The sequence below is a fragment of the Hyla sarda genome, chromosome 5, assembly GCF_029499605.1.
Source record: "Hyla sarda isolate aHylSar1 chromosome 5, aHylSar1.hap1, whole genome shotgun sequence".
Classification (NCBI taxonomy): domain Eukaryota; kingdom Metazoa; phylum Chordata; class Amphibia; order Anura; family Hylidae; genus Hyla; species Hyla sarda.
In genome coordinates, this window is record NC_079193.1 from 385,322 (window position 1) to 412,752 (window position 27,431).

Sequence of the window (27,431 nt, forward strand, 5' to 3'; positions counted from 1 at the left end):
CACCGGGATACACATAGGCCAGTCAGAGGGGTTTACAGCGCATGCGCGCCCTTGATCACCGATACACCTGTGTGTACCTCATCCGTTAATGGGGTACTCCGGTGCTCCAGCCTTCTGAACATTTTGTACTGAACGCTGGAAACCGGAGGCCGTGATCATGACGTCACCCCCCCCCCCCTCCATTTATGTCTATGGGAGGGGCCGTGTCTCGGATTATGTGAACAGCTTTATTGTATTTTTCATGTGGGTATATTCCTCCCCCCTTTGGTTAGATTTCCTCTTAAGGGAGGAGGTACACACAGGTGTATTGGTGATTGAGAGCGTGTGTGCACTTGAAACGCGTCAGACTTGTTCATGTAGGACGGTGGTGTCCATTTTGTGATTATGTGGTGGCCATGGGGGTGCAATGTGAGGTGTATGGGGCAGATGTTGTAGCCCGGGGCAGATAGTGTTAACCCCTAAATGTTCATGCCGCCAGGGTGTGGTTTTATCGAGAACCACCCGAACGGTAGCACCGCTAGTCCTAGTTAGGCAGAGAAAATAAGAGTCCAGGCCAGGATCCCAGAGAGGTGACCAGTAACACAGGGGACCTCAGCTTGCTGGGACTTGCAGTGACTTTGACAGACTTTAGGACAACCACACTGACTATATTAGAATTGACTTAATTGTAGTGACAGCAGACAGAGATGACTTACTGACTTGTGGCTGTAATTTAGGGTTGAGGCCTCCAGATGTGCTGGACACTGACCCTGAGATGTCTGGACTGGACTGTAGAGCAAAAGAGAGATTGTAGTACCTCCCCCTCTCATAAAGGGCTAGCTGTGGCTTATCTGGTCACCTGGTCCTCTCTGGGTAACAAAACATGTGACTTTAACATATGGCTACCATTATCATGTGATCAATAACCATGTGACCATATCAAAGGTCCTTTACACATAATATACAATTATACAGATTATAGGGGTACAGTACACGGGAGCCCCGGAGACGTGCAGGGACTCTAGCTGATAGGACTGTGAGATGCATATCCCGTACTGGGACATCACAAACCCCCCCCCCCCCAACTTGACTAAAGTCGCCCTCGACGTCCGTCCTGGAAAGCTTTGAGGAGCCAAACAGCCATGGGGCCACATACAGCCCTGGAGCATTGTATCCAACTTCCATTTCCAGGCTGTTTGTTGTCAAGAACTGATAATGCAATAGAGTCTCTGTATAAATGTCCATACATGCTCTGGTACATTTTGTATTAATGGAGAATAAGGATTATGTATGATAATAACAACATACCGATGACTATGGTATAACACGACTTATGGACTATGACTATGTATATCATAACATTAGACTATGGCTATGCATACTCTGACATTTGACTATGCATAACAACACTTTATACATTACTAGACATAACACTGGCGGATTGGGTTGCCGGAGACTTTCTGCCCAATGTCTTGGCTACTGGGGTCCATTGGCATTACACAATTCTCCACAGAACACTATTTATTTTTATGCTAGATATTTTATTATGCTAGACATTTTTCTTAGATAACATTTGACATTTTGTTACCTTTTTGACTTTTTGTTACGTGCTTCTGAGAGTAAAAAATACCTTCTGGCCAACAAAGTATCCTGAGCATGAGGACACAAGAAATATCACATTTGACATTTTAGACAAATGACATTTTTATGGACTGTGTGGTTGTGAGTGTTACAGTCCTACTGTACATGAAACATGTGTATATGACTTTACTGTTGACTGTATTAAACTTTAATCTTTGTATCTGGCTGGTATTTGAACTTGCGTGGACCGTTGGGACCTACGCATCACCACCTCTGGGATTCAGGGAACACTTTCCTCTTCGGGAGCTCTTGGCACGACTGGAGGGATAGAGGCCTCTTGAAGATCCATTTCCAGAGTTGGAGCTGATTCTGGACTATCTGGACTCCGACTGGTTGGCAAGGATACAGGAGACATGGAGACCGGAATGTAGACTGGTGCCAAAGGTGACAGGACTGGAGCTGGTGGGGTGACTAGAGTTGGTTGCACCAGCCCCTGAGATGGCATGTTACTGAAGATTGCAGATTGGCTGGGACAGAACATGGGGACATCATGAATGGATGGATCCCCTCTCCAGGTACGTACTCTTGCGTAGGTCTGACAGCTGGTGGGGGAGGTACAGGAAGCTCAGGTAGGTCTTCTTTGTGACATAACTTGATTCTGTTAAGATGGACGACTTGCAGCTTGTACCCTGGCTTCTGGATTGCGTACACATCTGAGTCTGGGTAGGGTACGGCTGTCACCGTGTAAGGCTCCCTTTCCCAGATGGAGTCCACTTTGTGGGTCCTCGGGAACTTCCGCAGCCAAACCTTGTCACCTAACTGGAGAGGTTTGGCGGAGGCATGACGGTTATAGTCTTGCTGTTGCCTCTGAGCCTCGCCCATATTTTTGTTGACAATCTCTTTTGCTTCCTGGATCCTTCTTTGGTGGTTGGAGACCCACTCCATAGAAGCTTGTGGAGAGTTGTTGAAGGGAGTTTGTAGTCCAAACGTCCGGTCTTTTGACAGCTGTCCGTGTCCCCCCATCATCAAGTATAACGGGGTCTATCCTGTAGAACAGTGAACTGTGTTATTTTAAATTTCCAGCATTCGGGTAACAACCGGGACCACTCTTCGTGCTTTGACACAGATGCTGCTCTCAGCATGTGGATAAAAACTTGATTCATGCGCTCACAGAGCCCGTTCCCTTCAGGGTGATAAGCAGTAGTCCGGAGTTTCTTGCAGGCATGGATTTGACATAGCTCCTGGAAGAGCTGGGCCTCGAAGGCTGTTCCTTGGTCCATTAGGACAGACTCCAGACACCCAAGGATTTGTACCCAATTAGTGTAGAACATCTGGTCCGGGGTTTTGGCAGTGAGGTCCTTAGTGGGCACAACGATAACCCACTTGGAATAGTGGTCCACCATGGTGAGAGCATAAGTGTACCCGGACCGGGTAGGTGACAACTTGACATGGTCTAGCACGACCAACTGGTTAGTCCTTTCACTCTGGATGGAATGAAGGGGTGCTCTTGCGTCTTTGCGCCCATTCTTGGTGACGTTGCAGATGGCACATTCGCTACACCTCTTCTCGAGGTCGCTTTGCATTCCAATCCAGTAACAGTAAACCTCTGTCTGAGAGTAGCCTAGTTTTTGTGGCCTTCAAAATGTCCCAATTGATCATGGTATGCGTTGAGGACCATTGCCGCATCTCGTCGGGGGAACCAGAATCTGATGAAGTCTATCACCAGAAACCTGATCTAAAGAGTTTTGGTACAACAGTCCTTTGTGTACAAACAGTCGGTTCCTCTGTCACCACAGACGTTTCAACTCGTAGTCACACTGGGCCCGGCGTAGACGGGTTGGTACCCTTTTCATCAGAAGGTAATCCAACATATCCCCCATGACTCTACTTTCGTCCTGCAGAGTCTTTCAGGTGTATAGGCCTTCCTGGACCTTCTCGGACCTGGGTTCACCCTCTTCAAGGGTGGTCACAGTATTCTGACTCACGAACCCCTGGTAGAATGGGGGCATCTCCATGTCTTCCCACTCGTCTTCCCACTGGTTCTTCATCGGCGGTCATTCGAGATAGTACATCGGAGTTGACATTTGACTTGCCGCTTCTGTACTTGATGGTGAAGTTGTAATTGACCAACCTTGAAGCCCAATGCTGCTCAATGGCACCCAGTTTGTCGGTGTTCCGATGGGCCAACTGGTTATTATCTGTGTAGACAGTGAATGGCGTGGTAGCCAAGTAGCCCATAAAATTCTCAGTTACGGCTCATACGAGGGCAAGAAGTTCCAGCTTGAAGGAGCTCTAATTGGAATCGTTCTTCTCTGCTCCTCGCAGATTACGACTGGCATAGGCTATCACCCGCTCTTCCTGGACTTGGGACAGGACAGCTCCCTGACCCTCAAAACTAGCCGGAACAGCTGAGTGTAGTCTGGATATGCCAGGATGGATGGCTTTGTCAACAAGTGTTTCAGAGCTTAGAATGCCGTTTCTTGCTCCTTAGCCCACTCCACTTGTAGTTTTCCAAGATAGTTCTCCTTCGCTGTGTCCCGTAAGAGAGCTGTGAGGGGTTCTGCAATCTGGGCAAAGTGGGGAATGAAACGGCGATAGTAGACGGCAATTCCCAGGACGCTCTGGACATCTTTCACTGTGCATGTGGTAGGCCAGTCCTTGACAATCTCCACCTTCTCGGGATTAGGCTGGACTTCCTCAGCACTGACAACCTGATCTAGGTAGTGTAGCTGAGGTTTAAGCAGATGACACTTTGATGGCTTAATCTTCAACCCATGTTTGATCAAATACATTAACGTGGTCTAAGGTGATACAAGGTGCTCAACCCCAAGTGCAGTTGTGCACCTATGTTGGAGTCGAGGACCTGCAGCTATGGATCACAATATGGTTTCACTACTGTGGTTGATGTAACAATGACATTCGCTAACCCTCAAAACTGATGTAAAATTGAGACACTAGCCAGTATATCCTTATATGAAGGACACACCTGAGCCCGCACACCACGCCAGGAATTCTGTTTAGACCCCATCAGTGCATTGTCCAGTGTCCAGACTTGTTACAGTTGGTACAGAAGGGTCTATTACTCCCAGAATATCTACCGAGTGAAGGAGCACAGTAACTGGGATTATATGGGGCAGGAGCAGAGGGGGGTTCTCTAGGCAAGGAATGCTCACGGGAGAGGGGAGCAGGTCGTGTGATGAGCTCCTGGACAACCGTTGTCAATTGTGCAATGTCTTGTTTCATACACTGTAGGTCTGAATCTGTAGTGACTGACAGGTTTTCTTGGACTGCAGAGACTGACAAAGTAGATGACACTGGGGCACGGACAGGTGACAGTGGTGGTATAGGTCTGGCTACCGCCCCTAGTGGTTCTTGGACGGGTGTAAGGGGTGTAAAAACTTACTCTAACTCATTCCCAGACTCAGTCACTTGGATAGCCATTCTCTTGAAAGCGGGAAATGGTATGTTGGGATTTTGGATCGCTAACATTCTCAGCTGGTCTTTGTCCCCCTTATTAAGAGCCCCATCAATAAATCTGTCCATTAACACCTTGCTGCCCTGCTCAGAACTTATACTATCTAATTTTTGGACAGTCTCTAGGGCATTCTGCAAGGCTATGGCATATGCTCTCCAGGTCTCACCTGGCTTCTGTCGCCTTTCATACAGCCGGAGATGTACCTCTGATGGAGAATGTGACTCAAATACCTGGTAGAGTCCTTCAAAGATCTGCTCTACAGTCGCCTTCTCGGAGGTGGGCCAGGTGCGGACTTCTTCTAACGCTGGCCCCTGAAGTTGTCCTGTGAGCAGTTGCACCTGTTGGTTAGGAGGGAGAGCGTAAAAGACAAAAACTCTGGATCTTCTCTTTGAAATCCCTCTGGGTGAAGGGTCTCCATTGTAGGTAGGGAGGACAGGGTTCTCCATGAATATCTGTGCAGACACTGGAACACCAGGACTATTGACGCTGACTGTTTGTAGGGCTGGCAAGATCCTCCTGGCTGCTGGAAGATGAGCAGTTGGTGCCTGGTGGGCCGGCCAAACCTCCGCAACAGCTGTCTCTTTAAGATGATTTGAGCACGCTGTCTCTTTAAGAGGCTGGGTGATGTATTGCAGCGGCTGAGTCTGACTTGACTGAAATACCCTGGGTGGTGCTCCCTGTCTAAATGACAAGTACCCGGGGACACTTCTGGGCACTAAGGGGTTACTATGACTTGCCACCGGTGCCAGAGACTTACTTGTGATCGTTGATGTCTGCAGAGTCTGCGCTGCAGCGGGTATCCGGTCAGAATTTGCGGAGCCGGACGCAGCCACCGGGATCTCCAACACAGCTGCGCATATGGAACTTCCTGTTTTGGTCCCTTCTGCAACCGTCTCCGGTACAAAGGCTGCTGGTCGGAAGGACGTCATCAGTGCAGCGCTGACTTCCGGTCCCCCGGCAACAGGAGGCGGATCTTTAGTTCCTCCTTGCACACTGAAGAGGAATCACCACTGGGGACCGATGGGGTGCAGCTGTGACCGCTCCCGCGTATGGGAAATGCCAGCCTATGTTTAACCCTTTCAGGTACTGACTTTACATACTTTGCAATTACCAGTTTTTCCTTCACCTCCCCACTACTTCACCAGCGCCTGCCACACACTTATATCCTGTTTGTAACGCCAAAGTTTTGTGGTGGGCCACGGGGGGGGGGGGGGGGGGGGGGTGATGGTGATGGTGATGTGAGGTGTATGGGGCAGATGGTGTTAAACCCTAAATGTTTGTGATGCCAGGGCGTGATTTTATCGAGAACCATCCGAACGGTAGCACTGCTAGTCCTAGTTAGGCAGGGCAAATAAGAATCCAAGGCCAGGTCAGGGTTAACGGTAGCTTTACTGAGGTAGTCACATGGTCCAGTGTTTACAGCTAGGCCAGGATCCCAGGGAGGTGACCAGTAACACAGGGGACCTCGCAGCTTGCTGGGACTTGCAGTGATTTTGACGCGCTGACTATAATAGACTTGACTTGACTGAAGTTAGTGACAGCAGACATCGATGACTTACTGACTTGTGGCTGTAATTTAGGGTTGTGGCCTCCAGATGTGCTGGACACTGACCCTGAGACGTCTGGACTGTAGAGCAGAAGAGAGAGATTGCAGTACCTCCCCCTCCTATAAAGGGGGCTGAGCAAGGAGCTGATAGGCTAGCTGCGGGTCATCTGGTCACCTGGTGCTCTCTGGGTAACATAACATGTGACTTTAACATATGACAACCATTATCATGTGATCAATAACCATGTGACCATATCAAAGGTCCTTTACACATAATATACAATTATACAGATTATAGGGGTACAGTACAGGGGAGACCCGGAGACGTGCAGGGACTCTAGCTGATAGGACTGTGAGATGCATATCCCGTACTGGGACGTCACAATACAGACCAAGCGTTTTTAGCCGTGCTGGATCGGGTTTACTTCTCTTCTCTACGTCTCTCGTGAAGATCCATGCTTGTAACTAAGGTGCCATTGACCCCTGACCCTGAGTCTCTTGTATTCCAGACCCCCCTCACTTTATCGAGGTGCTGGCAGATTGTACCGCAGAGCTGGGAGAAACCATCAAACTGGCGTGTCGTGTCACCGGGACGCCAAAACCCACCGTCACCTGGTACAAAGGTAATAACCGCTATGGATATACCCCGCCCCATGAATTTTAGAGGGTGGTGCTATAGCTATACCCCGCCCCTGTATTCTGGGGATCGGTGCTATAGATATACCCTGCCCCCTGTATTCTGGGGATCGGTGCTATAGATATACCCTGCCCCCTGTATTCTGGGGATCGGTGCTATAGATATACCCTGCCCCCTGTATTCTGGGATTCGGTGCTATAGCTATACCCCGCCCCCTGTATTATGGAGGGAGCAGTGTTATATACCCCACCCCCTGTATTATGGAGGGGAGCAGTGTTATAGATATACTCCACCCCCTGTATTATGGAGGGAGCAGTGTTATAGATATACCCCACCCCCTGTATTATGGAGAGGAGCAGTGTTATAGATATACTCCACCCCCTGTATTATGGAGGGGAGCAGTGTTATAGATATACTCCACCCCCTGTATTATGGAGAGGAGCAGTGTTATAGATATACTCCACCCCCTGTATTATGGAGGGAGCAGTGTTATATACCCCACCCCCTGTATTATGGAGGGGAGCAGTGTTATAGATATACCCCACCCCCTGTATTATGGAGGGAGCAGTGTTATAGATATACCCCACCCCCTGTATTATGGAGGGAGCAGTGTTATAGATATACTCCACCCCCTGTATTATGGAGAGGAGCAGTGTTATAGATATACCCCACCCCCTGTATTATGGAGAGGAGCAGTGTTATAGATATACTCCACCCCCTGTATTATGGAGGGAGCAGTGTTATAGATATACCCCACCCCCTGTATTATGGAGGGAGCAGTGTTATAGATATACTCCACCCCCTGTATTATGGAGGGGAGCAGTGTTATAGATATACCCCACCCCCTGTATTATGGAGAGGAGCAGTGTTATAGATATACCCCACCCCCTGTATTATGGAGAGGAGCAGTGTTATAGATATACTCCACCCCCTGTATTATGGAGAGGAGCAGTGTTATAGATATACTCCACCCCCTGTATTATGGAGGGGAGCAGTGTTATAGATATACCCCACCCCCTGTATTATGGAGGGGAGCAGTGTTATAGATATACCCCACCCCCTGTATTATGGAGGGAGCAGTGTAATAGATATACTCCACCCCCTGTATTCTGGAGGGGAGCGATGCTATAGATATACTCCACCCCCTGTATTATGGAGGGAGCAGTGTTATAGATATACCCCACCCCCTGTATTATGGAGGGGAGCAGTGTTATAGATATACCCCACCCCCTGTATTATGGAGGGGGAGCAGTGTTATAGATATACCCCACCCCCTGTATTATAGAGGGGAGCAGTGTTATAGATATACTCCACCCCCTGTATTATAGAGGGGAGCAGTGTTATAGATATACTCCACCCCCTGTATTATGGAGGGGAGCAGTGTTATAGATATACCCCACCCCCTGTATTATGGAGGGGAGCAGTGTTATAGATATACTCCACCCCTTGTATTATGGAGGGGAGCAGTGTTATATACCCCACCCCCTGTATTATGGAGAGGAGCAGTGTTATAGATATACTCCACCCCCTGTATTATGGAGGGAGCAGTGTTATAGATATACCCCACCCCCTGTATTATGGAGGGGAGCAGTGTTATAGATATACTCCACCCCCTGTATTATGGAGGGGAGCGATGCTATAGATATACTCCACCCCCTGTATTATGGAGGGGAGCAGTGTTATAGATATACCCCACCCCCTGTATTATGGAGGGAGCAGTGTTATAGATATACCCCACCCCCTGTATTATGGAGGGGAGCAGTGTTATAGATATACCCCACCCCCTGTATTATGGAGGGGAGCAGTGTTATAGATATACCCCACCCCCTGTATTATGGAGGGGAGCAGTGTTATAGATATACCCCACCCCCTGTATTATGGAGGGGAGCAGTGTTATATACCCCACCCCCTGTATTATGGAGGGGAGCAGTGTTATAGATATACTCCACCCCCTGTATTATGGAGGGGAGCAGTGTTATATACCCCACCCCCTGTATTATGGAGAGGAGCAGTGTTATAGATATACCCCACCCCCTGTATTATGGAGGGGAGCGATGCTATAGATATACCCCACCCCCTGTATTATGGAGGGAGCAGTGTTATAGATATACTCCACCCCCTGTATTATGGAGGGGAGCAGTGTTATATACCCCACCCCCTGTATTATGGAGAGGAGCAGTGTTATAGATATACCCCACCCCCTGTATTATGGAGGGAGCAGTGTTATAGATATACTCCACCCCCTGTATTATGGAGGGAGCAGTGTTATATACCCCACCCCCTCTATTATGGAGGGGAGCAGTGTTATAGATATACCCCACCCCCTGTATTATGGAGGGGAGCAGTGTTATAGATATACCCCACCCCCTGTATTATGGAGGGGAGCAGTGTTATAGATATACCCCACCCCCTCTATTATGGAGGGGAGCAGTGTTATAGATATACTCCACCCCCTGTATTATGGAGGGGAGCAGTGTTATAGATATACCCCACCCCCTGTATTCTGGAGGGGAGCAGTGTTATAGATATACCCCACCCCCTGTATTATGGAGGGGAGCAGTGTTATAGATATACCCCACCCCCTGTATTATGGAGAGAGCAGTGTTATAGATATACCCCACCCCCTCTATTATGGAGGGGAGCAGTGTTATAGATATACCCCACCCCCCTCTATTATGGAGGGGAGCAGTGTTATAGATATACCCCACCCCCTGTATTATGGAGGGAGCAGTGTTATAGATATACCCCACCCCCTGTATTATGGAGGGGAGCAGTGTTATAGATATACCCCACCCCCTGTATTATGGAGGGGAGCAGTGTTATAGATATACCCCACCCCCTGTATTATGGAGGGGAGCAGTGTTATAGATATACCCCACCCCCTGTATTATGGAGGGGAGCAGTGTTATAGATATACCCCACCCCCTGTATTATGGAGGGAGCAGTGTTATAGATATACCCCACCCCCTGTAATATGGAGGGGAGCAGTGTTATAGATATACCCCACCCCCTGTATTATGGAGGGAGCAGTGTTATAGATATGCCCCACCCCTTGTATTATGGAGGGGAGCGATGCTATAGATATACCCCACCCCCTGTATTATGGAGGGGAGCAGTGTTATAGATATACCCCACCCCTTGTATTATGGAGGGGAGCGATGCTATAGATATACCCCACCCCCTGTATTATGGAGGGGAGCAGTGTTATAGATATACCCCACCCCCTGTATTATGGAGGGAGCAGTGTTATAGATATACCCCACCCCCTGTATTATGGAGAGGAGCAGTGTTATAGATATACCCCACCCCCTGTATTATGGAGGGGAGCAGTGTTATAGATATACTCCACCCCCTGTATTATGGAGGGGAGCAGTGTTATAGATATACCCCGCCCCCTGTATTATGGAGGGAGCAGTGTTATATACCCCACCCCCTGTATTATAGAGGGGAGCAGTGTTATAGATATACCCCACCCCCTGTATTATGGAGAGAGCAGTGTTATAGATATACCCCACCCCCTGTATTATGGAGGGGAGCAGTGTTATAGATATACCCCACCCCCTGTATTATGGAGGGAGCAGTGTTATATACCCCACCCCCTGTATTATAGAGGGGAGCAGTGTTATAGATATACCCCACCCCCTGTATTATGGAGAGAGCAGTGTTATAGATATACCCCACCCCCTGTATTATGGAGGGGAGCAGTGTTATAGATATACTCCACCCCCTGTATTATGGAGGGGAGCAGTGTTATATACCCCACCCCCTGTATTATGGAGAGGAGCAGTGTTATAGATATACTCCACCCCCTGTATTATGGAGGGGAGCAGTGTTATAGATATACCCCACCCCCTCTATTATGGAGGGGAGCAGTGTTATAGATATACCCCACCCCCTCTATTATGGAGGGGAGCAGTGTTATAGATATACCCCACCCCCTGTATTATGGAGAGGAGCAGTGTTATAGATATACCCCACCCCCTGTAATATGGAGGGGAGCAGTGTTATAGATATACCCCACCCCCTGTATTATGGAGGGGAGCGATGCTATAGATATACCCCACCCCCTGTATTATGGAGGGAGCAGTGTTATAGATATACCCCACCCCCTGTATTATGGAGGGAGCAGTGTTATAGATATACCCCACCCCCTGTATTCTGGAGGGGAGCAGTGTTATAGATATACCCCACCCCCTGTATTATGGAGGGAGCAGTGTTATAGATATACCCCACCCCCTGTATTCTGGAGGGGAGCAGTGTTATAGATATACCCCACCCCCTGTATTATGGAGGGGAGCAGTGTTATAGATATACCCCACCCCCTGTATTATGGAGGGAGCAGTGTTATAGATATACCCCACCCCCTGTATTATGGAGAGGAGCAGTGTTATAGATATACCCCACCCCCTGTATTATAGAGGGGAGCAGTGTTATAGATATACTCCGCCCCCTGTATTATGGAGAGGAGCAGTGTTATATACCCCACCCCCTGTATTATGGAGGGGAGCAGTGTTATAGATATACCCCACCCCCTGTATTATGGAGAGGAGCGATGCTATAGATATACTCCACCCCCTGTATTATGGAGGGAGCAGTGTTATAGATATACTCCACCCCCTGTATTATGGAGGGGAGCAGTGTTATAGATATACTCCACCCTCTGTATTATGGAGGGGAGCAGTGTTATAGATATACTCCACCCCCTGTATTATGGAGAGGAGCAGTGTTATAGATATACTCCACCCCCTGTATTATGGAGGGGAGCAGTGTTATAGATATACCCCACCCCCTGTATTATGGAGGGGAGCAGTGTTATAGATATACCGCACCCCCTGTATTATGGAGGGGAGCAGTGTTATAGATATACCCCACCCCCTGTATTATGGAGGGGAGCAGTGTTATAGATATACTCCACCCCCTGTATTATGGAGGGAGCAGTGTTATAGATATACCCCACCCCCTGTATTATGGAGGGGGAGCAGTGTTATAGATATACTCCACCCCTTGTATTATGGAGGGGAGCAGTGTTATAGATATACTCCACCCCCTGTATTATGGAGAGGAGCAGTGTTATAGATATACCCCACCCCCTGTATTATGGAGGGAGCAGTGTTATAGATATACCCCACCCCCTGTATTATGGAGAGGAGCAGTGTTATAGATATACCCCGCCCCCTGTATTATGGAGGGAGCAGTGTTATAGATATACCCCGCCCCCTGTATTATGGAGAGGAGCAGTGTTATAGATATACTCCACCCCCTGTATTATGGAGGGAGCAGTGTTATAGATATACTCCACCCCCTGTATTATGGAGGGGAGCAGTGTTATAGATATACCCCACCCCCTGTATTATGGAGAGGAGCAGTGTTATAGATATACTCCACCCCCTGTATTATGGAGGGAGCAGTGTTATAGATATACTCCACCCCCTGTATTATGGAGGGGAGCAGTGTTATAGATATACCCCACCCCCTGTATTATGGAGAGGAGCAGTGTTATAGATATACTCCACCCTCTGTATTATGGAGAGGAGCGATGCTATAGATATACTCCACCCCCTGTATTATGGAGAGGAGCAGTGTTATAGATATACCCCACCCCCTGTATTATGGAGGGAGCAGTGTTATAGATATACCCCACCCCCTGTATTATGGAGGGGAGCAGTGTTATAGATATACCCCACCCCCTGTATTATGGAGGGAGCAGTGTTATAGATATACTCCACCCCCTGTATTATGGAGGGGAGCGATGCTATAGATATACTCCACCCCCTGTATTATGGAGGGGAGCGATGCTATAGATATACCCCACCCCCTGTATTATGGAGGGGAGCAGTGTTATAGATATACCCCACCCCCTGTATTATGGAGGGAGCAGTGTTATAGATATACTCCACCCCCTGTATTATGGAGGGGAGCAGTGTTATAGATATACCCCACCCCCTGTATTATGGAGGGGAGCAGTGTTATAGATATACCCCACCCCCTGTATTATGGAGGGGAGCAGTGTTATAGATATACCCCACCCCCTGTATTATGGAGAGGAGCAGTGTTATAGATATACTCCACCCCCTGTATTATGGAGGGGAGCAGTGTTATAGATATACTCCACCCCCTGTATTATGGAGGGGAGCAGTGTTATAGATATACCCCACCCCCTGTATTATGGAGGGGAGCAGTGTTATAGATATACCCCACCCCCTGTATTATGGAGGGGAGCAGTGTTATAGATATACCCCACCCCCTGTATTATGGAGAGGAGCAGTGTTATAGATATACTCCACCCCCTGTATTATGGAGGGAGCAGTGTTATAGATATACCCCACCCCCTGTATTATGGAGGGGAGCGATGCTATAGATATACCCCACCCCCTGTATTATGGAGGGGAGCAGTGTTATAGATATACCCCACCCCCTGTATTCTGGAGGGGAGCGATGCTATAGATATACCCCACCCCCTGTATTATGGAGGGGAGCGATGCTATAGATATACCCCGCCCCCTGTATTATGGAGAGGAGCAGTGTTATAGATATACTCCACCCCCTGTATTATGGAGGGGAGCAGTGTTATAGATATACCCCACCCCCTGTATTCTGGAGGGGAGCAGTGTTATAGATATACCCCACCCCCTGTATTATGGAGAGGAGCAGTGTTATAGATATACTCCACCCCCTGTATTATGGAGGGGAGCAATGTTATAGATATACCCCACCCCCTGTATTATGGAGGGGAGCAGTGTTATAGATATACCCCACCCCCTGTATTCTGGAGGGGAGCAGTGTTATAGATATACCCCACCCCATAAGCAGTGTTATAGATATACCCCACTGTCCGTATTCTGGAGGCGGCTGCTCTACGTTAACATACTACCGCTCTTCTCACGCTCTGTGTCCCCTCAGACGGTCGCGGGGTGGAGGTGGATCCACATCACATCATTATTGAGGATCCAGATGGTTCCTGCACCCTCATCCTGGACAATATGACTGGCGCCGACTCCGGGCAGTACATGTGCTTCGCCTGCAGCCCAGCGGGCACTGCCAGTACACTTGGCAAGATCCTGGTGCAAGGTAAGTGTTCCTGGTCATGGCCAAGGATCAGTCAGTGTCACTAATCCAGAGGTGTCTGTGCTGCAGTTACATGTCCTGCCAGTCACCAAGAGGTTAAAGGATGTGGTGTCAGCGGGGTAGATGTTATAACCCAAGGGGAAGATGTTATTAACCCCTTCTTGTCATGACGACAGGGCGTGGTTTAGCCTTAACCACCCGAAGGTAACACCGCTGGTCCTGGGCTTAGCACAGGGCCAATGAAGACACCAACGCCAAGTTATGGACAAACTGTAGCTAAACTGAGGTTAGACAGATGGCTCAGTCTATCCAGTACAGCCAGAATCCCAAGGAGGTGACCAGGGATTCAGCAGGACCTTGCAGTAGGTAGAGACACTTGAGTGCAGGCCACGGTAACTAGACAATTGACTTGACTGACAAGATGATAACTTTATCTTACTTGAGCTGACTTGTGGCTGTAGACTTTAGGCTTGAGGCCTCCAATGCTGTGGACACACTCTGTAAGACGTCTCAACTGCACTGGACCTCAGGAACAAAAGAGAGATTGCAGCCCCTCCCCTGGTTATATAGGGGGCTGTGCAAGGAGCCTATAGGTCACTTGGGGGGGGGGGGGGGGTCACTTGGTCACTAGTGCCTCCTTGGCCACAATGACATGGTATAACTTTAATCACATGGTACAAACTATTAAAGGTACAATACACTTTATAAGGAATAACATATTCACAATGCAGGTAACACTGCAGGGGGCCCTGAGGACATAAAGGGACACTGCCTGACAGTGCAGGAGAAGGGTATGGGGAAACACCATCCCATACTGGGCCACCACAAACTCCCCCTCTTTAACAAAGTCATCCTCGATGCCCAGTCCTTGAGGGCAGAAGACAGGAATGACCACAGGAGCCAAAAACAGTTCCTGGGGCATTTCAAATAACGTCCATATCCCGGTCTGATGCAGATGAAGACAAAGAGTCCATGTATTATAGACTGTCCATACATGCTCAAAACATGTGAGAGTTATTAGACCTAGTAACTGCTTTAGGCATTAAACATTAGACAGTTGTGGACTGGTATGATAGTAGATGCTACAGCCCTAATGTAAGTATAGACATATATACATGACTTAATGTGGTGTCGGTTAGCTATATGTAGCACAGGACTTTGTGGTACTTAAATCTTTATATCTGGCTGGGATCTGGCCTTGAGTGGACCGTTGGGACTTACGCAACACCAATTCTTGCGAATCACGAACCCCTTACTTTTTCGGGAACTCTCAATGCAACTTGAGTTGGAGCAGGTTCTCTTTCATCGAATTCTGGACTGACAGGACTTGGACTTGTTGGCAGAGACATTGGTGAGACAGGTGGTCTGGAGATTGGAGTATAGACCGGCGCCTAAGGTGACAGGACGGGGGCTGGTGTGGCGACTAAGGTTGGTTGCACAGGTCCCGGGGTTGGCACGATACAGAAGATTGCAGGCTGGCTGGGAGAGAACATTGGAACATCCATCCATGGATGGATGGATCCCCTCTCCTGGCACGCACTCCCTCATAGGTCTGACTTCTGGTGGTGAAGGTACGGGGAGCACAGGTTGGTCTTCTTTGTGACATAGCTTGATTCTGTTATGATGGACAATCGCAAGTTTTTGTCACAGTCTGGATAGGGTACAGCCGTCACTGTGTATGGTTCTGTCTCCCAGATACAGTTCAGTTTATGAGTTCTCAGGAACTTCCGCAGCCAGACTTTGACACCTAGCTGGAGGGGATTGTCAGAGGCGTGACGGTTATAATCTTGCTGTTGGCATAAAGGAGGGTGAGGCTCAACGAAGACAACAACTCTTTTGTTTCTTGGATAGTTCTTTTATGGTGAGAGACCCACTCCATGGAGGCTTTAGGGGAGTTATTGAATGGGGCCTAAAGCCCAAATGTCCGGTCCTTCGGCAGCAGCCCATGCCGCCCCATCATCAGGTAGAAAGGGGTGTACCCTGTAGAACAATGGACCGTGTTGTTATAAATCTCCAACAATTCGGGCAACAATCGGGGCCACTCTTACTGCTTGGATACAGAAGCTACTCGCAACATGTGGATGAAGGCTTGATTGATGATCTCACAGAGCCCGTTCCCTTGAGGGTGTTAAGCTGTAGTCCGAAGTTTCTTACAGGCATGGAACTAACATAGTTCCTGGAAGAGTTGGGCCTCGATGGCCATTCCATGGTCTGTTAGGAAAGAATCCGGACTCTCAAGGGTTTGTACCCAACTGGAGTAGAACATCTGGGCCGCTGTCTTGGCTGTCAGGTCTTTAACGGGTACCACGACAACCCATTTGGAGTAGTGATCGACCATGGTGAGAGCATAAGTGTACCTGGACCGGGTATGAGACAGCTTGACATGGTCTAGTGTGACCAACTTATTAGGCATTTCACTCTGAATGGAATGGAGAGGTGCTCTTGCATCCTTGCACACATTCTTGGTGACGTTGCAGACTGCACACTCACTGCACCATTTCTCAATGCCGCTCCGTATTACAATCCAGTAGTATCTTTACCTGACAGTAGCCTCGGTCTTGTGGACTCCAAAGTGTCCTGACTGATCTTGATATGCACTGAGGACCATCGTAGCGTCTCTTCGGGGGACCAGAATCTGATGAAGTCGATCACCAGAGACCGGATCGAAAGAATTTCGATAGAACAGTCCCTTGTGCACGAACAGTCGCTTCCTCTGTCGCTACAGACGTTTCAACGCGTAGTCACACTGGGCCCGGCATAGACGGGTTGGTACCTTTCTCGTCAGAAGGTAGTCCAACAGATCCCCCATGACTCTCGTCTTAAAGAGTCTTCCAGGTATATAGATCTTCTCGGACCTGGGTTCGCCATCCTCAAGGGCGGTCACAACATTCTGAATCAGAAACTTCTGGTAAAATGGGGCATCTCCATGTCTTCCCACTCATCTTCGACAGATGGTTCTTCACCGGGGGTCATCCGAGACAGTACATCGGCGTTGACATTTGACTTTCCGCTCTTGTATTTGATGGTGAAACTGTAATTGGCCAATCTTGAGGCCCAACACTGCTTGATGGCACCCAACTTGGCAGTATTCAGATGGGCCAATGGGTTATCCATGTAGACAGTGAATGGCATGGCAGCCAAGTAGTCTTTAAACTTTTCAGTCACGGACCATACGAGGGCGAGAAGTTCTAGCGTGAAGGAACTGTAGTTTGCATAATTTTTTTTACTGCTCCTCGCAGGTTACGACTGGCATAGGTTTTTGCCCTTCTTGCACTTGGGACAGGACAGCTCCCAGACCTTGAAACTAGCATCAGTATATAGCCGGAATGGCTGACTGTAGTCTGGATTCGTCAGAATGGGTGGTTCTGTCAGCAGACATTTAAGAGCTTGGAACACTGTCTCTTGCTCTTCGGCCCATTCAACAGGTAGTCTTCCTTCCACTGTAGTTCTCTTTTGCTGTACCCCGTAAGAGAACTGTGAGGGGTTCGGCAATCTGGGCAAAGTGGGGAATGAAGCGGTGGTAGTAGCCGTCAAATCCCAGGAAGCTCCTAAAATATTTCACCTGTGCGCGGGATAAGCCAGTTCTTGACAACCTCCACCTTTTCAGGATTGGGCTGGAGTCCCTCGGCGCTGACAACATGACCTAGGTAGTGTACCTGGGGCTTAACCACTTAGGGACCACATTCGTACAGGTACGCCCTCGCTCCTTGGTACTTAAAGCGTACCTGTCCTAGTGCAAAAAAAAGAAAAAAGTTATATGTTACTCAGGACCCAATCCTGATCATGTGCATATAATTGTTATGTGTCTCGGACCTATATATCCAGAGATATAAGCATTTATCTGCTGGTGAGTTACTTTTTCATTGTGCAGGCTGGAGGGGGCGTGTCAGTCTGGGCAGGAGGGGGCGTGTCAGTCTGTCTCCCTCACAGGAGTAAGCCTGTGCAGTCAGCCAATCAGTACTCTCTACTCTGTAACCCTTTCCTCTCTGGTTTCATGCTTACGTGTCATGTTACACAGAGGAAGATGCTTGGAGCTTGCCTGCAGTAATCAGAAGACATTATGGTGAATTCATAACAGGATAAAATGTATAAATATAAGAATAGATCTTTATAAAATTAGTGCAAGGATTTTTTAGATAAAAGTACAGCATTTTTATGAATACATGTTCTATCTGTTTTATCTTCTCCTAGTAAAGCTGGATGCTAATTAGTATAGCTGTCACTATGTGTGTCATTCATCTTTCACAGACTCCTGAATGTCTGATCAACTTCTTTGTCATTCAGGAGTCCGAGAAAGCTTTGACTATTTCAGCATGCTGGGAGTTGTAGTTTAGTAACAACTGAAGCTGCAATGTTTGTAAATAACTGTTAGAGCAGTGTTGCCTCCAGCTGTTGTAAAACTACAGCTCCCAGCATGTCCATGCATCCGTTATCTGTAGTTTTGTATACACAATAGAAATCTCCTATACTGGATACCGGTATGCTTTATGGCCGGTATCCAGTATGCTGTAAAATCTAGACTAGTCTGTCTGGCTAAAAGACAGGCGACCCCTAGTGGCGGCTATTTTGAGCTTGAATTTCAGGTGAAAATTAACAGGTGTATATTGTGAAATGTCATATTATGAGTCCTGCAATATATGAAAAGTTTTTAACAATGACAGTGCCTCCTTAAGGACGGCGATTCCGGGTCATACAGGTCTCTGGTGACCCGGAAAATAAGGGGGATCGGTGTTGTCCAAGACACCCACGATCCCCCTGAAGGGATAGGAGTGAGGTGGCAGGGGTGCCACCCCTCCTATCCCTGCTTTTGGTCGGTCATAAGCGACCGAGCAATAGCAGATCGAGGGCAGTGGGGTTAAAGTTCGGTTTCCCCGTTCTTCCCACCCACAGTAGTCCGGGCAGAACAGGGGAACCGACGGTGACCGGTGCCGGAGGTCCACTTACCATCAGCGGCAGGCGGCAGAGGACGGGATGCGGCTCCCGGGTGCGGTGATCCTATCGAAGCCAGTGAGTAGTTGCCTAGCAACATCTGGAGGGCTACAGCTTTGATACCACTATACAGTGGTCTCTAAACTGTAGCCCTCCAGATGTTGCAAAACTACAACTCCCAACATGCCCAGACAGCTGTTTGGGCATGCTGGGATTTGTAGTTTTGCAACAGCTGGAGGGGTATAGTTTGGAGATCACTGTGCAGTGGTCTCTAAACTGTGGCCCTTCAGATCTTGCAAAACTACAACTCCCAGCATGCCCAAACAGCAAACAGCTGTCTCGGCATGCTGGGCGTTGTAGTTGTGTACCTCCAGCTGTTGCATAACTACATCTTCCAGCATGCCCTTCAGCGATCAGTACATGCTGGGAGTTGTAGTTTTGCAACAGCTGGAGGCACACTGGTTGGAAAATACTGAGTTAGGTAACAGAACATAACTGTAGGTTTTCCAACCAGTGTGCTTCCGGCTAACACATAATAAAGGGTAAAACACGAAATATACACCCCCTTACACTGCCCCCCCCCCCCCCCCCAATAAAAATGAAAACGTATCGTACAGCAGTGTTTCCAAAACGGAGCCTCCAGCTGTTGCAAAACCACAACTCCCAGCATTTCCAGACAGCCACAGACTGTCCAGGCATGCTGGGAGTTTACTACAAGGCTCAGAAGAGAAGGAGCGCCATTGGGCTTTTGGAGAGAAAATATGTCCGGAATTGAAGGCCACGTGTGTTTACAAAGCCCCCATAGAGCCAGAACAATGGACCCCCCCCCCCCACATATGACCCCATTTTGAAAACTCCACCCCTCACGTAATGTAATAGGGGGTGCAGTGAGCATTTACGCCCCACAGGTGTCTGACAGATTTTTTAAACAGTGGTCCGTGAAAATGAAAAATGTAATTTTTCATTTGCCCAGCCCACTGTTCCAAAGATCTGTCAAACGCCAGTGGGGTGTAAATACTCACTGCACCCCCTATTACATTCGGTGTACACATGGCTCCCGACTTCCATTCCAAACAAATTCTCTCTCCAAAAGCTCAATGGCGTCCCTTCTCTTCTGAGCATTGTAGTGTGGCCGCAGAGCACTTGATGTCCACACATGGGGTATTATCGTACTCAGAAGAAATGGGATTACAAATTTTGGGGGGCATTTTCTCCTATTACGTCTTGTAAAAATGTAAAATTTGGGGAAAAAACTGCATTTTAGTGAGATTTTTTTTTTCACATTTACACATCCGACTTTAAGAAAAAGTTGTCAAACACCTGTGGGGTGTTAAGGCTCACTGTACTCCTTGTTACCTCCCTTGAGGGGTGTAGTTTCCAAAATAGTATGCCATGTGGTGTTTTTTTTGCTGTTCTGGCACCATAGGGGCTTCCTAAATGAGACATGCCCCCCAAAAACCATTTCAGCAAAATTTGCTTTCCAATAGCCAAATGTGACTCCTTCTCTTCTGAGCATTGTAGTTCGCCCGCAGAGCATTTTACGTCCTATCATGGTATTTCCATACTCAAAAGAGATGGGGTTCCAAATTTTGCAGGGCGTTTTCTCCCATTACCCTTTATATAAATGGTAAATTTGGGGGGGGGGGAAATGCACTTTAGTGAAAAAAATTTTTTTGCATTTACTCATCCGACTTTAACGAAAAGTCGTCAAACACCTGTGTGGTGTTAAGGCTCACTGGACCCCTTGTTATGTGCCTTGAGGGGTTTAGTTTCCAAAATGTTGCTGTTCTGGCACAATAGGGTCTTCCTAAATGTGACATGCCCCCCAAAAACCATTTCAGCAAAATCAACTCTCCAAAATCCCATTGTCGCTCCTTCCCTTCTGAGCCCTCTACTGCACCCGCCGAACACTTTACATCCACATATGAGGTACTTCCTTACTCGAGAGAAATTGGGTTACAGATTTTGGGGGGCTTTTTCTTCTATTACCCCTTGTAAAAATTCAAAAACTGGGTCTACAAGACATGCGAGTGTAAAAAATGAAGCTTTTGAATTTTCTCTTTTGCTGCTATTCTGTGAAACACCTAAAGGGTTATCAAACTTTCTGAATGTAATTTTGAATACTTTGGGGTGCACTTTCTATAATGGGTTAATTTATGGGGTATTTCTAATAAGAAGGCCCTTCAAATCCACTTCAAAACTGAACTGGTCCCTGAAAAATTCCGATTTTCGTGAAAAAGTAGAAAATTGCTGCAGAACTTTGAAGCCTCTGATGTCTTCCAAAAATAAAAACATGTCAACTTTATGATGCAAACATGCAAACATATGATCCTGTTGGTAACTGTGACGAGGCTTCCCGCAGCTCGGACAAGGGGATGATCTTCCAGTTGCAAAGGCTCCAGCAGGGCTTGATAGTCCTTGTTCCTTACTCCAGGACGTACATAAACACCAGATGATGGTCTCCACGTTGGGTTGTAAGGTCACTGACCTGATGTCTTGTACTCAAACTCTGCAGATTTCACCTTGCTTGTTGGCAAACTTCTGCTCCGCCTGTAGAACTTTCAAGTGGTGCTGCGCAGCCCGCTGGCCTGAATGAGACATGTAGTGGAGAGAGACATGAACGGCATCTACTACTTCAGCCAAATAGTTTTTCATAATATTCATCCCTAACATAAACTCAGCAGATCCCCTATTTGACACATTAGTTACAATCACTCCTGCCCGGTAAGTACATGCTCTCCCAACTGAATGGTTGGCTCCCAGTATCCATGTCTGGGTATTGGTTTCCCGTTACCCACGACTACTCTAAAATCCACATCATTAGGCTCACACAATAAACTAGCATCCAACTAACAGCATATGCTAGTTAAGTGTGAGAGGAGCTATGATTGGATGAGGCTGAACACCCCCCCCCCCCCCTCAGCACTCCAGGCTGCACTTTTTGTGTTTGGACCTCAGTCCTAAGTCTGTGTATAAGATTGGGGAAGATGTGCTCTTGAGCTTTTAGCAAAAATGTATTTTAATGAGAGTTACCCTTTAAAGTCTCACCTGGTTTCTATCGCCTTTCATACAGCTGGAGACGTACCTGTGATGGAGAATGTGACTCAAATACCTGGTACAGGCCTTCAAAGATCTGCTCTACAGTCGCCTTCTCGGAGGCCGGGCAGGTGCGGACTTCCTCTAGTGCTGACCCTGTAGTTGTCCTGTGAGCAATGGCACCTGTTGATTAGGAAGGAAAGAGTAAAAGACAGACAAACTCTGGATCCTTTCTTTGAAATCCCTCCAGGTGAAGGGGTCTCCATTGTAGGTAGGGAGGACAGGTTCCCCATGAATACCAGTGCTGACACTGGGACACCCAGGTTGTTGATGTGGACTGCAGGCAGGACTGGCAACATTCCGACCGCTGGGGCAGCAAATGATCCCGCTGCTGGAGATGAAGGGGCACCGTCGCCTGGTTGATCTGGAGAGCTGGGGGCTGACATCTTGTTGACTTTTTTGAATGCGCCATCACTTTAAGAAGAATTGAGTGCACTGTCACTTTAAGATGAATTAAGGGCGCTGTCGCTTTAAGATGCTGGTTGAGGTGCTGCAGTGGCTTAGTCTTTGCTGGCGGAAGCACTCTGGGGGGCGCTTCCCCCTCTATTTTGCTGGTACCCGGTAATACTGTTGGGCACTAGGGGTTTAACATGGCTAGTTACCGGCATCGGAGACTGGATACTGGTGCCTGCAGGCTCTTACAGAACCTGCACTGCAGCGGGTGTCGGGTAATAAACAGCAGAGCTGTTTCGGTCTGGCCATTAAAGTCTTCCCCTGTGCAACACCGGGCGGATCTCTGGTTCCTCCTCGCAACACTGAAGAGGCGTCACTGCTGGGGACTGATGGGGTGGAGCTGCTCTCGCGCGCGCGGGAAACACCGGACCAATTTAACCCTTTCAGGTACCGACTCTTTACACTCCACAGCAGCAAACAGTCTTTCCTTCACCTCCCCCTTTTATTTCGTAAGCGCCACGAGTAAAACACTTCAATGACAATGTCCTGTATTAAAGGTACAATACACTTTATCAGGAATAACATATTCACAATGGGGCTAACACTGCAGGGGGCCCTGAGGACGTGAGGGGTCTGACAGGACAGGAGAAGGGTACGGGGAAACACGATCACGTACTGGGCCACCACAAGGATGAACGTCAGTACAGACAGGAGATACCGTATTTTTCGCCGTATAAGACGCACTGGGGGGGGGGGGGGAAGTTGGTGCGTCTTATACGGTGAATACCTGCGGCCATCAACGGCCGGGGCCCGCGGCTAATATAGGACATCACCGATCGCGGTGATGCCTTGTATTAACCCTTCAGATGCGGCGATCAAAGCTGACCGCCGCATCTGAAGTGAAAATAACACTAACCCGGCTGTTCAGTCGGGCTGTTCAGGACCCCATGGTGAAATCGCGGCGTCCCGAACAGCTTACAGGACACCGGGAGGGACCTTGCCTGCCTCCTTGGTGTCTGCTCCGTGACAGGATCCCCCTGCATGGCCGGCACTCTCCTTCGACGTCATCACGCCGTCCCGTCATCCAATAGGAGCGGCGTTGCGTAGCGACGTGATGACGGCGACGGAGAGCGTGGATCCTGGGGAAGAAGACGTCCGGATGTCGGGGACACCACGGGAACGCGGCGACAGCGATGGAGCGACATCCAGGGCAGCAGTGACGGGTCCGGAAGTGGCGGGGACACGTGAGTGTTACCTCCTATACCAGTGGTCTTCAACCTGTGGACCTCCAGATGTTGCAAAACTACAACTCCCAGCATGCCCGGGACAGCCGTTGGCTGTCCGGGCATGCTGGGAGTTGTAGTTTTGCAACATCTGGAGGTCCACAGGTTGAAGATCACTGTTGGGTGCGGAATCTTTTTTTTCTAGATTTTGCACCTTTAAAATTGGTGCTGGTCCTATACGCCGGTGCGTCCTATAGGGCGAAAAATACGGTACGTTCTCCTTATATTGTGCAGCCATATTCTGTGTGTACAGTGACCTCCACCATGTTGGATGAATACATAATATATAGATGCAGCACTCACCCGGCCTCTTCTCTCGCGCTCCAGGACAGAGATATATTCTCAGAACCAGCGCGGTCTCTTCAGTCCAATAACACTACAAAGGTTCATGGGATGCACAATGTTTGGCCCCTCATGCCCAGCAGTCATAAGTAGGGGGAGGCACAGTATAGCAGCACAGAGTATTTCAGGACCAGTGGTTTTTTATTTTATTTTTTTTAATTACCACCACATATTACAAAAAAAAAATAAAAAATAATACAATATTTTATACAAAAAATTTTTTTCTTTTTCTTTTATTTCTGTCCCAATATCCCCTCCCAGGATCGCATTTATTGGTGTTAAAGGGGTATTCCAGGCCAAAACTTTTTTTTTTTTTTTTATATATCAACTGGCTCCGGAAAGTTAAACAGATTTGTAAATGACTTCTATTAAAAAAATCTTAATCCTTCCAATAGTTATTAGGCTTCTGAAGTTGAGTTGTTGTTTTCTGTCTAACTGCTTTCTGATGACTCACGTCCCGGGAGCTGTGCAGTCTCCTATGGGGATATTCTCCCATCATGCACAGCTCCCGGGACGTGACATCATCAATTGAGCAGTTAGACAGAAAACTTCAGAAGCTAATAACTATTGGAAGGATTAAGATTTTTTTTATAGAAGTAATTTACAAATCTGTTTAACTTTCCGGAGCCAATTGATATATATAAAAAAAAGGTTTTGCCTGGAATCCCCCTTTAATTTTATTCTAATCTTCCAACTTTTCTCAACTAATTGTAGAACTTCTCCCCAAAACGTCTTTATTTCTGGATATGTCCAAAACATATGCGACAATCCTGCCTCTTCTTACCCACATTTTGAGCAGGCGCTCGAGTTCTTTTTTACCTATTTTTATACAAAAAGAGAGGTGTAGAGTACGGCCTATAAACTATATTACACTGTACCCCCCTATGATTCGCACTTAATGGAGTAACATTAATTATTTCGTGTATTTTTCCCCTCTCTGCTTCTTCTATCTCACCCAATTCTTTTTGCCATATTGTTCTACTGTGATGATTTCTCCTTTAATATAGACAATGTATTAAGGGGTACTCCGGTGAAAACCTTTTTTTCTTTTAAATCAACTGGTGGCAGAAAGTTAAACATATTTGTAAATTACTTCTATTGAAAAATCTTAATCCTTCCAGTACTTATTAGCTGCTGAATGCTACAGCGGAAATTCCTTTCTTTTTGGAAGACTGATGACATCACGAGCACAGTGCTCTCTGCTGACATCTCTGTGCATTTTAGCAGCATAGCAGATGTTGCTAAGGGCAGCATGGTGGCTCAGTGGTTAGCACTGCTGCCTTGCAGTGCTGGGGACTTGGGTTCAAATCCCACTGAGGACAACAATAAATAAAGTGTTGTTATTATTATTATAATAACATCAGCAGAGAGAACTGTGCTTGTGATGTCATCAGAGAGCATTCCAAAAAGAAAAGAATTTCCTCTGTAGTATTCAGCAGGCTAATAAGTACTGGAAGGATTAAGATTTTTTAATAGAAGTAATTTACAAATATGTTTAACTTTCTGCCACCAGTTGATATAATAGAAATAAGGTTTTCACCGGAGTCCCCCTTTAAGTGCTCTCTATATACCTTTGACAACTCTTTTTTTCCCATCTCTGTATTCACCATCTTATAAATAAAACGACCTTTTACTCTTTCTACTTTCGTCCCCTTTTTACCGTATCTTTTACTTTACCTCTTCATCTCATATATTCAAACCATGCCCCACCCCCAACTTCTCTGCCCTTTAACCCTTCCCTTCCTTATATATCTCCCCTATTTTATTCACCCCCCATTGTGCTATTATTCCTAATGAGGACTAGATCCCATATCCCGGTCATTCCACCGGACCAGTGCTTTGGTTAATGATTTGTACTGAGAATTAACCCTTTCCTCTGTGCCGTCAGTCCCTCCGAGATTTGTGAACAAGATGCGAGATGTTTACTTTGTGGATGGAGAAGATGCGCAGTTCTCATGTGTAATTGAAGGGGCCCCGGTACCCACAAATAAGGTAAGTGACTCCCATCATTGTCACCTATAATAACGGCTGCTGAGGGTTGTAGTCCATGAGGATAAGCTGATGATGATCCCGTGACGTTTTCAGGTGGTACAAGGACGGACATCTTCTGCCGGATTCCACCAAGCACCAGACGTTTGCTGAGCCGAGGAGCGGGGTCCTGGTCCTGGTGATAAAGAACGCGACTAAGGACGATGTGGGACACTATGAGTGTGAGGTGAGTGTCGTCCAGTGAGCGGCGCTAGAACATCTCCATAGTGCCGCACAGTCCCTGAATACATGGTGCCGCACAGTCCCTGAATACATGGTGCCGCACAGTCCCTGAATACATAGTGCTGCACAGTCCCTGAATACATAGTGCCGCACAGTCCTTGAATACATGGTGCCGCACAGTCCCTGAATACATGGTGCCGCACCAGTCCCTGAATACATGGTGCCGCACAGTCCCTGAATACATGGTGCCGCACAGTCCCTGAATACATAGTGCCGCACAGTCCCTGAATACATGGTGCCGCACAGTCCCTGAATACATAGTGCCGCACAGTCCCTGAATACATAGTGCCGCACAGTCCCTGAATACATGGTGCCGCACAGTCCCTGAATACATGGTGCCCGCACAGTCCCTGAATACATAGTCCCGCACAGTCCCTGAATACATAGTGCCGCACAGTCCCTGAATACATAGTGCCGCACAGTCCCTGAATACATGGTGCCGCACAGTCCCTGAATACATGGTGCCGCACAGTCCCTGAATACATAGTCCCGCACAGTCCCTGAATACATAGCACAGTCCCTGAATACATAGTGCCGCACAGTCCCTGAATACATAGTGCCGCACAGTCCCCTGAATACATGGTGCCGCACAGTCCCTGAATACATAGTGCCGCACAGTCCCTGAATACATGGTGCCGCACAGTCCCTGAATACATAGTGCCGCACAGTCCCTGAATACATAGCACAGTCCCTGAATACATGGTGCCGCACAGTCCCTGAATACATAGTCCCGCACAGTCCCTGAATACATAGTGCCGCACAGTCCCTGAATACATGGTGCCGCACAGTCCCTGAATACATAGTGCCCCACAGTCCCTGAATACATAGCACAGT

At 47.8% G+C, this 27,431-nt stretch overlaps 1 protein-coding gene across 1 annotated transcript in view; it reads left to right on the forward strand.

Moving 5' to 3' along the window:
* Positions 1 to 27,431, forward strand: part of OBSCN (obscurin, cytoskeletal calmodulin and titin-interacting RhoGEF) — a 577,179-nt gene that overhangs the window by 307,431 nt on the left and 242,317 nt on the right. Inside the window, 6 exon segments of the mRNA XM_056518694.1 lie at positions 2,844 to 2,964; positions 7,091 to 7,204; positions 14,119 to 14,286; positions 26,215 to 26,303; positions 26,305 to 26,318; positions 26,412 to 26,555. Coding sequence (XP_056374669.1) covers positions 2,844 to 2,964; positions 7,091 to 7,204; positions 14,119 to 14,286; positions 26,215 to 26,303; positions 26,305 to 26,318; positions 26,412 to 26,555 — 650 coding nt within the window.